Source organism: Harpia harpyja, chromosome Z (genome assembly GCF_026419915.1).
Source record: "Harpia harpyja isolate bHarHar1 chromosome Z, bHarHar1 primary haplotype, whole genome shotgun sequence".
Classification (NCBI taxonomy): Eukaryota; Metazoa; Chordata; class Aves; order Accipitriformes; family Accipitridae; genus Harpia; species Harpia harpyja.
Genome location: NC_068969.1, coordinates 97,569,730 through 97,582,152, shown reverse-complemented (window position 1 = coordinate 97,582,152; position 12,423 = coordinate 97,569,730). Strand labels below are relative to the sequence as shown.

Sequence of the window (12,423 nt, the reverse complement as noted above, 5' to 3'; positions counted from 1 at the left end):
TGAAAGGCTGCAATAAGGTCTCCTTGGAGCCTTCTCTTCTCTGGGCTGAACAACCCTGACTCTTTCAGCCTGTCCTCATAGGTGTTTCAGCCCTTGGATCATTTTTGTGGCCCTCCTCTGGACCCACATGAGCAGGTCCCTGTCTTCCTTATGTTGGGGGCCCCAGAACTGGACATAGTACTCCAGGTGAGAGCAGAGTAGAGGGGCAGAATCACCTTCCTCGACCTGCTGGCCACACTTTTGATGCAGCCCAGGACACGGCTGGCTTTCTGGGCTGCAAGCACACATTGCCGGCTCACGTCCAGCTTTTCATCCACTGGTACCCCCAAGTCCTTCTCTGCAGGGCTGTTCTCAATCCACTTACCTCATATTTACCCTATAACAGTTATTTTGCATATAATAATTTTGACTGTAGGTGTGAGATGGTGCTGGAGGAAATGATGAAACAGCACAGTTTGCACGCTGCTAGAAGAACATAAGCATTAGGGTGATTTTGTGAAACTTGTTACAGTGACTTGGGCTGACCTGAGAAGTAAGTTAAAGGAGATGAATACCTGACAAACTACAGTGGGTATTAAGTTGCAATGTAGGAGCTATGTCAAGACTGAGCTTGTGTGGATTACTGTAAGCATGCAATTTGAGTGGTCCATAGACTCTTGACCAGCACTGGAATACTAAGGTAGCTAAAGAACTAAGGGCTATCAAAAAATAAAAATAAAAAGCACCCCCCCCCCAATCTATGTGTGGTAGTTCTTGAAGCAGCAAACTTGTGAATCCCCCAGACCTGTATGTTTTTTGAAGGAAGTCTTAAGAAGTACTTGAAAGAAATATCCACTAGTAGTTACTGAACAGCCCAGAAAGTCCTCTGACTAGGTATTAGTTAGAGGTTGTGAGATAGCAGAACAAGACTAGAACAGGACAAGCATTTGGAGATAGCTTCAAGGAAATGACTGATGGAGAAATGTACTGTTAAACAGAAATGAAGCTTAAGGCCTATGGCTGTTCTTACCATTGGCTTCTAGGTAAATTGAACATGGTTGGAGAAGGAACTATTGCTTTGGTCCAGAGTGGGCTCAAGCAACTGAATTATTCAGTGACATCATGTGGCAGGGGATACAAAGTTTTCCCTCACTCTTTTTATCCAGGGAGCATAATTCGGTGCATGAGAAGGCTAGAAGAATTGCTTCGGCAGATGTGCCAGGCTGCAAAAGCCATTGGAAACACAGAGTTGGAAAATAAGTTTGCAGAGGGTATGTATTCCACTTCCATGGTACAAGAAGTAATTCTATAAAGCACATGAAAGGAAAACTGGGGGGTGGGTGTGACAGGTAGGGCTATATTTGGTAATACAAGCTTCTGGTATTGACTTCATGGTAAACAGCATCATTGCTCTGTTTCCAGATAACATCTCTGTTATAGAGTTTGACTTAAACAGGTAGTGTTTTAATGCATACGGATAGTTTAACCCAGTTTGTGAGTGAAAATGGATGTACAATGACTTCTATTTAGGACTTGTTAACACTTTCTCTACTGCAAAGTATTATGTGCCTGTAACTGTACTTAAAATGGTGATAGTGTCAGTTATGACTGCTGGATGGATATTAATACTGTTTTCCTTTTTAATAGGGATTACAAAAATCAAGAGAGATATTGTGTTTGCTGCAAGCCTTTACCTGTAACAAAGTATCTTCTAAAAACAGTACTAGATTCACATTACCGAACAAGTTCATCAGCTTCACATGCTACTTCCAGCTCAAGTCATTATTTCTTTTAATGGTGTGTATTTAAACCACAGTTGTTTCAACAAGGCATGTACAAACAGCAGTGTACGTAATATAACTGTTACCATGTTTTCAATAAAAATTTACAATTTGAATAGCTTTTTCTTTTAAGCAAGAGCTTGAACCAACAGAAATTTAAATTTTAGATATACAATAACTGTGGCAGATGTTACTATATACAGGTAAAGTGAGCATCTGAGAGCAGCAGCAGTCCCTTAAAGGCATTTACTTATATTACATAGTTAGACTTGTGAAATTGTTTTCCTTTCAGAGAGCAAGACAGGTGAGGTGGGTTGTTCTTCATGGTTGATGATTGCTGCCAAAGTGATTTCCATTTGTTGGAGTCTCATGTAGGGTTGTATGGGAATCTTCTTTTGGTTGAAATGTACATCCTCTCACTTTGAAGAAGTCAGACACATACACAACCTAAGTGAACAAAGCAGTGTTAAGCTCCTGCATTTGTAAGTCTTTGAAACAATGGGTAAATGCTTTTGCAAAAGGTAAATTCTGTGATCAAAACTAATAAAAAGTTTAAACAGATTAAAACATGAGAAAATTGCTAGGAAGTCTCTTGTAAAATTCTGGCACCTGTTCTTGCAATAGCTTTTTCTGCAGCTATTCCCCCCCCCCCCCCCCGTTGACCACATACCCACTGATGGTTTAAGCCAAATTCAAGTCTTCTGTGCTAATTAACTGCTCTAAGTGCCTTGTCAGGCACTGCTTCATTACAATAGCCTTAGTTCAAACAACTCTAAATGAAGGAGCAGAATATGCAGATATGCTTGCTGAGGGCCCACATCACATGTATGGATAAATTTATTCTGTACTTTATTTAGAACAGGACAGGAGAGCTTGTGCTTTACCTGAGGAAGAGGGTTCCATAGTTAGTAACTATTATTCTCTGGAGTATTACTCTCACTTGCATTTCTTTAAAAGCTGGTTAAAACAAGCTTAGATTGCTTTCCTTGGCAAGGTTCACAGTAGCTCCCTCCCCCATACACGTGTCTCACCCACAGCTCCAGCAGCTGTAAGACCAACTCTGCCTACATTATCCTTTCCTGCATTCCTTTGAACATACCACCTGACTTCCTTCACAGCTACTGACAGGTGCCTTGATCCAGTTCTGCAGCTTGCTCTCTTCTTGCTGCCCACTTCACCAGGTCATACTAGTAGACATGCTGGTTACAGTGCTGCATGAAGTGCAGTAAGTGATAAGCCTTCTCTCATGATCCCTTCCCTTTCTATGTCACCTCCTCCCCTCCCACTGCAAATGTGAGAACTGCAGAACACAGTTTAGGGCAGTGGAGGAAACCATCTTCCACACTGAGGGCTGGCTGATGACCCAGCATGCTGCTTCAGTGGCATACCAGATGATTAGTGCTCTATTTGCAGTTGCTGCCCCAGCATGCTCTTACCTCAGCTTTCAGAACTCTTCAGTTCTTTCAGATAAGGGTTTTGTTTGGGGGTTTTTATGTTAAAAAATAATTTCCTCACCTTTCAACTCTGTTCACTGTAATGCCACCTTCTACTTGTTATTACCAAGCATCTCTAAGATACCCTCTCAGTCATGCAACACCCTTCACTAAACTTAGTTTTCCTAACAAAAATGCCCTCAGCTCTTCAATCCCTGATGTTTCTTATTCCCTGCATTCCTTTTCTTAGAAACTGAGATTGTACAAAAATGAGGGGTAAGATTATGTTTTTGTCATCATGCAGCCATTTGCTAACAGCTAATTCAGTATGTAGGGTTTCCCAGAGCTACTCCAAGATTTGTTTTGATGATTGACTGCAACAAGCAAACAAAGCTTTGTCTTGAAATGAACCATACCCTTCCAACTTTAAACTTAGAAAACATTTATCTTGGAGGTGGTTGTTCCTGGTGTGCCTCAGTTCTTGGTAACTGAATTCTTCAGTATGACCTCAATTCGCTCATGTCTCTGAACCAGAAGTCTCTCTGATCTGTCCCTTCCCATGGATGACTCAACCACAGCACTCTGGTGACAGCCAGCACAACTGCTGCCACTAAGTCAACTGGGCCTGCAGCTCCAAGTTTAGCCAATTCTCTGTTCCTTGGGATAGCTTTTCCCTGATCAGTACAGCTAAGCTTCACATGCTAGATGTTGTGAACACCCTTTTAGCATTCAAAATGCACACAAGAAATGGTGAAGGATTTTAGTTTCCCATCAGACTGAAAAAAGCAGGCTGTATAAGCTGGCAGAGAAGAGGCAAATACTTTGCTGTTGTTGCCCTTATCCTTAAAGGCCTTTTCCCCCCCCCCCCCCCCCCCCTCTGCTTACCTTGTACACAGTTCTCCTTTGCTATTGTACTTGAGATTTAAAATTTGGCTAGAAGCAAAAGGTACGGTTATATAGAGGCCCACACAGTTTTGCAGTTGACCGTTTCTATCTCTGTTATTTGAAAAGCTGTTGAGCAGGGACAATTTCATGTCATCTAACAGCTAAAACAGCCACTTATCATTGGCCCAGAGTCTGCCTCAATCCCCGAAGTACTATTGCTACACCCAGTTCAAGGAGTTGTCTCCCCTCTCCAGCAATTTTCAAAGCATTAGAAGACAGGTCTGCTTTCCTCTGAACACAGCCTGCAATTCTAAGGTGCTGTTTAAAAAAAAGCAGCATTTACACACACATACACACCCCTCAGGAATTACTTACAATGAGCACAGCTACCACTGCTCCCTGAATGAGTCCTGTTAAAACATCACTCCAGTGATGCTTGTAGTCAGAAACACGTGAGAGACCCACATAGATAGATGCAGCAACAAGACCAAATTGTAGAGTAGGACGTACAAGTCTTGCCCAGTCTCCTTTCATTCTGGCTTGAAGGTAAAGCTAAAAGGAAAAGAAAAGTTATTATAAAATGCAGTAAATACAGAAGCAGTAATCACGTAAAATTGTTTTGGGTCTGTTCAAAGAGTCGAGTTGAAATTCATGTTCAGAGACATGATAAGAATCCAGTGGAAGTCAAACCAGTTTTTTACTCCTGCATTAACTACAGGTAAGTCTTTCACAAAAAAAATAGCTGGCAACCATCCAGATTTAGTCCTCCAAATACAGGGAGCCCCATCTTGCTCTGAGCAGGGAGACCATCAACAGCTTTAGAAAGTTCACATATACTATACATAGAATTGACAAGTTTTTAACTTTATTCTCAATTCCAGTCACCTTTAGTATTACCAACTTCTGCTTGTATTCCACCTGTATTGAAGCATCAGAACTAACTTGATAAATGATTGATAACATGTAGGATCGCATTCCTCAGCTGTCAGTGGTGTATTTCATTGAGTTCCAGCTGTTCCTAGTCCTTTTTAGCTGCATGTTAACCATGTTACCACTCTGGTAAGCAAGTGAGTATGTGCAGTTCCATGCTTTTTCTCTCCCCTCAGCTCTATTTATGTTGTGTATATATATGCTTTTGATGAGTTATCCCAAATTCACAGTATTTAACTCTATTACTTTCCCATCTAATCTAAGACCCTGCTTTTGTCTCCTTCTCTGGGCTGTCTGGGACAGACACCTCTTATTTCAGCTCTAAGAGGAGCTTCTCAAATCCACCCTGTAAACATTGAATTTATTCTGGAACTTGATCCAGTCACCAAAAAAGGCACCATAGTTACCATATTTATGGAGAAGAACAATACAGTTGGAAGTTATATTTAACATTTCAAGTATATCTTTTCAGTACCATCTAGGAACTTCAGGTCAAGTACAAAACCTTAATTGACAGTCTTGCGAAATCATAGAAGCTAACTAAAACACAGGCTTCAAGCACCAAGACAGCACACTAAACTTCTGTTAAATCCCTCCATGGCCAACTTCAGAAGCCATGGCTACCTTTTAGAAGCATTATATTTACAGTGTAAATACAGCCATAGAGCATGCACTGTAGATGCAAAGGTGCTACTTTCCAAAGTTAAACATTTAGGGAATGTTTGGTTGGTTTCTCTGGGTAACTTGCATCATAGTTTTGGCATGCTGAGTTTTTCAACTATAAATGGAGCATCAAAAAGATCAACCCTATCCATAACCAGTGTTCTTTAATAGCAAGGTCAGGATGACACTGGACTCTGAAGAAGCTACAGCTAAGCCTGAACCAGACAATAATTTTTTCTCCCTCAAGTGGTGAGGACTGCATATTTCTTGGGACCTTAATTTCACCACTAGGGAAAATACTGTTTAGCCACTTAAAAAATTAGCTGTCACACAGTTCTTTTAACAAAAGGTGTTTTAATGGTCTTGTATTAATACTGCTTCTGGATTTACCAACAGTAGATCAGAACACTACCTCAGTGCCAAATGGAGCAGAGGTGGGTCCAAGGAACACATGCTGGTAGCCTAAAAAGAGCTGGCTGATGATTTGATACTGGCTGTTCTTTCCTCTTCCTATTCCCACTAAACTCTTCTTACAGCAGCTAAAAATACCTTGCTGTAATAAAGTTTTTTCCATGTAAGCATTTCTGATAGTTGGCAAAGATGTGTAGTCACATTAGAAAGAAGAAGGATTATGCAGCTGCAGATAGGTGGGAAACCAGGTTTACTTCTGAACAGAGGAAGAAAATCAGGCAAAAAGCAAACTTGGAAAGATGCCAACCCACAACACTGAATGACCAGTAAAATGGTCTTTGAATCTCATTTACACAGCCTGTATTCTGATTTTCTTTCTGCTTGACAAAGCATCAAAAAAGAAACTTGGATTTAGTATCTACATGAAGACTTCATTTCCATACTAAGAGAGTCATCTCCAGTCATAAAGACCACCTGGAGCTGCTTTATGACCTGCAGAACACATGCAGTTGGCTACAGGCTTCATCAGTTCTGGGTGCGTCTTCACCAACTCCAGCAGCTGTACAGGAACTGCCCAAAGCTGTTCTTGCACCTTCTACCAGCAGACGGATTTATATTGTTCTAAAACTAGGTGTGAGAATGGTGAGAAATCATACCACAGATAAGTGGCAGTGTGACTGATCACTGCTGTATTTAGTTTCAGAAGTAGCAGCTATCCTGGTTACAACTGGGTTTTTCTGTTATTTTTTTTGTTCGTTTGAGCATAATTGCTTATTAATCAGCTGCTGCAATGGCAAATTCTGTGTTATTTCTAAGCAGGTAACTTCAAACTGACACTGCTTTTAATAGGCTCAGGCAGTCATGCTCCCCCACAAAGATTCTTCCTACTATCATGACTCACTCTTGACAACAGTGACATGTCTGGGCTGAAACAGGCCAGCAGGACCACACAGGAAAATAAAACAGCCAAAGAGAAGAAGGAGCTTTTCCCTTGTAATTCCAGTAAGTATCAACCAAGGTTGATACCCAGAAGTATGTCCAAGAGTCCTTTATATAGTATTAGTCCTTATATAGCATGATTGGCACAATATAGAGATGTCCTGCTGTTATGCTGCATTAACACTTACTCCTATTTTGACCCTGTTGACTAACAGAGGGCAATGACTTCAGACTGTTTACAGAACCCCTCCCAAAATGCACAGCATGCCTCAGGTTCTTTTGCTCCTCTTTGAAGTCATTTACAGCACAGACTTAAAGAAGGGAAACAAGCAAATCCTTGCCTGTCTCCCCACCCAACTCTCTTTCCTAGAAAGGAATAAGCTTTACAGGTAAAACTTGTAATCTACAGAAGCAGCAGGAGCTTTAGGAAACATAATCTGGTTAATACTACTGTAATGCCTCTTACCAGCATTTCACTTGTTACTGAGAAATACATTTGGCGAGTCTATGAACTCATGAGGAGCATCCAGAGCTGTTCTGGTAGCAACGCGCTCCTGTCAGTGACAGCTACGTGACCATGCTAGCTCCCCTGCTATCCTGTTTCTGAGCATCTGTCTGATCATTCAATAGTATCATTCAGCTATGATCTATTTCTCTTCACTCCTCCATCCTGCTGTTTCTCATGTTTGGTTTTTTCATTCTTTTTAAAGTGCACAAATAGATTTCATAGAAACTTTCTTGTAACGGGATTAAATAATCTCCAACTTTTTCCCCCTACTGGCTAATGCTTACTCTATAATGAAAATATGTTCTCTTCACCACACACATCCTGAACACAAGTTTCTTCTTAATCTACGGTCTAATACTTCATTTCTAAAAATACACACAGCAATGAAGAGAAACTCCTAGCCACTTCCTGGCTTCTTGCAAGAAGCCACAGACATGAATGGAAGGGTCTCTCTCTGCAACTGGAGAATTATTTGCTACTCTTAATGTTTCTAGCATAGCTTTCAAGTATTTGCTCTTCCACCAAAGCAGTACTAATATACATATACATGACTGCCTACCTAATTTTAAAGTACAGTGACTTTCACCTCCTAGATAGACTCTTGGAGGTGTAACTATGCGGCTTCACAAGAAACTTTCCTAACAGCTAACATCTCACATCCCCACCTAAAGGGCACAAAATTCTTTTAAATATACCAAAACCTACTCACTCCACTAATTGAGGTCATACTTCAGATGTTTAGTTTCAATAGTTAAAACTCAGTCATTTCATTCAATACCTTCTCAGCTTTTTTCCAAAATCCTATTACACGAAAATTTTGTACTGCAAAATGTTTTGCTTATTAAGGTATGGGAAATCCTCCTGCACTTGCAGTCCTTCTTCAAGAATGGAAGTCAAAAGGAAGAAAGTTTTGGGTTTTTTTCCCCCCACCCAGGAAGAGTTTTACTTGTACCAATTGATTTGTTCTGTCACTTTTTGAAAACGGTTTTTCTTCAATAGGATTTTATGTTTCCTGATATCATAAGGCCCTAGTAATCACATTTCCTACAGGTGTCCTGTTCTGCCCTAAAGCACACCTTCCTTTGGAGATGTAGTACCTATTTTCCCTCTTATTTTTGTCTCCTCAATCCTAATATACTCACAGCATCATGACCTTAATAACAAAACAGAGAGAGAATATGGTTTTCCTGGAGAGAAAACTCCCCTGTGTCACGGAAATGAGAACACTTCTCAATTTGTCTGAGTACAAGTAGTAAGAGTCCAGAGAAGAAACAAAGGTGCAGAAAGTCAGTTTTCTTATTAAATAAGCTCTACTTTCAGAGACCATAGTAGTCAATGTAAGTTTTGGGAGAGAGCAAGTAAATGGCATTTACTTTACTTAGCTTAGCATTTACCATTAGTCATGTCTAACTTTGGTTTCAGGATATCGGCCTGAGGATTAAGAAAAAGCCCTATGGCATTACTGTTTTGCTCTTAACAGGCACAAGATCCTGCACTTGTCATTACTGCAGCTGTAATTAGTATTTGGATCCATTATTGACTACAGTTAGAAAAGCTCATACTTTTAAGCAAGTCTGCTGACCCAAGAAGTCTCAAGAGCCACAAACAGTAATCAGTGCTGTGGAAATGCACCATAAGGATTCTTCCCAAACCAAGAAGCTCTGAAAAAGTAATGCGTGAGCCACCTCAAGTGTGTGTACACATGTATGTGGTTGGCTTTGGGATTTCTGGGGTGGATGGAGGGGATATGGAGGTGCTGTGTTTTAGTGGTTTTGTTAATGAGGCAGGGGTGGGAAGGAAGAAGGGAAAGCGCAGGAGGCACCAGTGTTTGAAGGTCTTCAGAAAAAAACAGCCTCAGAGTAACTAGTGTGATAAAAGATGAGGCAAAATTCTCAAGGAGACCTGGGGTTAGGAATAAAGGCTGTTAATCCAGGCACATTTGTAGGATAGGAAAATTCCATTTCTGTGGATTTCCCAAGGACATCCTTACAGGACACAATCCCCCCTGCTCCTAAGACTGTGAAGTCATCCCATTAGGAAGCTGAGTAGATGCACAGAGCGACAAAGTAATTATCCACCCTCCAACTCCATCAGTAAATAAGCATCATTGCCTTTCTGTGAGGAGAGGGGACTCCCCTAACCACAGTACTACACGCTTCTTTCCACAAGACAGTTTGCACCAGAGTATCTTTGACACAAGCAGTTATTCAGACAAGATCCTCCAAGAGAATTAAAGAACTGAGGCATTCACCCTGGATATACTGCTATAAAGCAACAGAAAATGAATTTTAGACAGAAGGATGATCTGCCATCTCCCTGTTCCAGTCCTGCTCAACAATCCAGCAGTACAGACCAAGACACATCTGCCCTGCTCAGACTAGGCAACAGGAGAGGAAAAAAAGCCCGCTTCAGAGATATTCCAAGGTTTCTACTTCTTCTGTGGAGGTTTGAAAAATAGCTCTTCCCTTTCTGCATGTTGCAGGAAACTTTAGAGACTCCTTTGTATAGGAGCTAGTTTGTATAAAAGCTATTATTGAAATAACCTGCCATATACAGTCTTGTGTTTATGCAAGTATTACATACAAGTGCAACAGCTTGTTTTATACCTGTAAGCACTGTATCTATGAATAAACACAGAGCTCTAGGCATCAACTGACACTGCCTGCAAACCAGAAATCAATGTGCAGTTTGTTTCATGTGAAGCTTGACGTTAATATGGATAATGCCTATCCCATGTAATTTTAAATGCAACAGGCTCATATCCAAACAGAAAACTATTATAAAAGCACTACAGAGATGTAGCAGAATTCATGAGTCGCTCATGAGCTGGGGTTCTTTAAAAAAAGAAAAAAGGATTTGGACTTCTAAGTTTATTTTGCCTTTTTAATAAGATCTCCTTTTCTTAACAAACACATATTTATGATCCCTGGTATATCTGCAGTATTATCTGTTCTTTAGTTTTATTTTGATTGGGCAGAAAACAGGAAAAGAATTAATTTTTCCCCTTCCAGTGAAAGGAAAAGGATACAGGTCTGCAGTTAATTGAAGGTGGAGGTGTAGCTGGGCTGCTGTTCAAAGGGATGGTCTATCCCTTTTACTCTAACCATGTATTCCTGCTGACTCCCCTGTGCCAGCTCTGGTGTTTGAGTAGCCCTACAGTAAGCTGGTACAGGGAACTGATCCATTGGACAGCTGAATTAAGTGAAAAAAATGACTGGACTAGGGAGAAAAGGCAGAATACGTACTGGTCTGGCCTCTTCAAGATAGCTGCATGCTGCTGTCAGAAAGCAACTGATGTGCAAGAGCTGCCTCCTACACATTGGGAAAAAATCCTGTCTGTTACTAGCAATAGCCCAACTCTCAATTCAATATCAGAAGCACAATCAATCTATTCTGTACAGACATTTCCCACTGGACAAGTAATGTTTTTTGGGTATTTAATCCTGAGCCTCAACTTGGCTGTACATTGCAGAAATAATTGTTTATTGACATCACTTCACCATAAAGCTGGATAAACAATAACATTTTATTCCATTGCAAATGCTAACACTTCACTCTTTGCTGATGAGAAAAAAACCTAAATGTGTTCCTTCTACTTGGAGTAACTATTTTTCTGTTGTGTCTACCCAAGTTATAGAAACCTTCACTAGAAGAACATAAACACTGCAAGGTATTGCTTTCACCTCAGTCCTACAGGAGCCAATTCACAATAATCTCATCACTACTGACAGCCGTAACTCCCAAGCAAACTATGGAGAAGTGGTTTTGCTTTGTTTGCTTACTATTAACAAATCTAAATACCAACATTAGAAGAATACTAGGAGTGCATACAAGTAGAAGAACAAGCATCTCCATACTTGAGCCTCACAGCATGACCCATTATTTTTTCATCTCTGCTTCAAGATGCTTAGTACTAACCACAGCTACAGCCAAACAAAACATTTTCAGTAACAAATGTCTTTTCATTAGTTTTTGAAGACTAGGTAGTCCTGAACTTTCAAGTGGACAGGAATACATTAAGGACTGTTCTGTAGCTCTAGGCAGTAGCGTTTGGGAAGGTCAAGAAACACTCTCATGCAAACAGACATACCTAAAATACTGTGTTAAAGGCTCCCAGGTTCTTACTTGGGTACTGTTTCACTCAACCTCCAATCCCAACATAAACAATTAAAGTAAAAGATTTCAAGAGCAAAGCTCAATTGGCACATTTAGGAGCAAGAGTACCAAAAGCAGGCTAAACCCTGCTTTCACTTGTGTTTATTTAGCCTATGATCTCTCTGCAAAAGAAGGCTGTCAGCCCAGGTCACTGAAATACCAGTCACCCTCCTGTTCTGGTCTAATTCCCTGTGACCTTGGACACACAAGATGTTCTTCCCCAATGAACTATGGGAGAGCTTGAGAGCCACTCAAGTTACATCGGGCAAAGATCCACGGTAACCCCTTTTGTTCCAAGTCTAAGCAACACAAACACATTGCTGTCCCCAGAATAGCAGGGCAGTTTGGCTGGGTTTCTGCAGCCCTGTTCTTCATTCCAGATTAGGTGCAGGCAGGGAAGTGCCCAGGCCAGCTACAGCCAAGAGCGACTCCATTACAGCAACCTGATCCTCAGGGCTGCGCTCATTTCTGCCAACAGCAACAGTTGCAGTGGGGTCATCCTCGCTACTGAAGACAGCATGCGTTTAGCATTTTAATTTACAATAGCTTTCAGACATATGTTTTAAAAAAAAAAAAGTTGAAGTAAAAACTTACAATTAATTGCAGCATCTCCCGCTCTAGGGGAGGGGTGCTAGTTTGGTCACATTGCTAGAAGAGGTGTTCAACCACACTCACCCTCCTGTTCTCTCAGCTAAGACAAAATGGTTTTGTTGATACAGGAGAGATCATGCCAGCTGTT

General features: G+C 40.9%; 2 protein-coding genes across 3 annotated transcripts in view; one reads left to right on the top strand and one right to left on the bottom strand.

Moving 5' to 3' along the window:
• The window catches only part of MTREX (Mtr4 exosome RNA helicase), a 51,078-nt gene extending 49,202 nt beyond the window's left edge, over positions 1-1,876 (top strand). Inside the window, exons 26-27 of the mRNA XM_052778651.1 lie at positions 1,146-1,250; positions 1,627-1,876. Coding sequence (XP_052634611.1) covers positions 1,146-1,250; positions 1,627-1,679 — 158 coding nt within the window. The 3' untranslated portion in view covers positions 1,680-1,876. The remainder of the gene's footprint in view (positions 1-1,145; positions 1,251-1,626) is intronic.
• The window catches only part of PLPP1 (phospholipid phosphatase 1), a 69,350-nt gene continuing 58,680 nt past the window's right edge, over positions 1,754-12,423 (bottom strand). For both annotated transcript variants that reach the window (XM_052778672.1, XM_052778671.1), the window contains exons 5-6: positions 4,454-4,630; positions 1,754-2,207 (exon numbers count right to left, since the gene is read on the bottom strand). In XM_052778672.1, the coding sequence (XP_052634632.1) occupies positions 2,082-2,207; positions 4,454-4,630 (303 nt within the window). In that variant the 3' untranslated portion in view covers positions 1,754-2,081. The remainder of the gene's footprint in view (positions 2,208-4,453; positions 4,631-12,423) is intronic.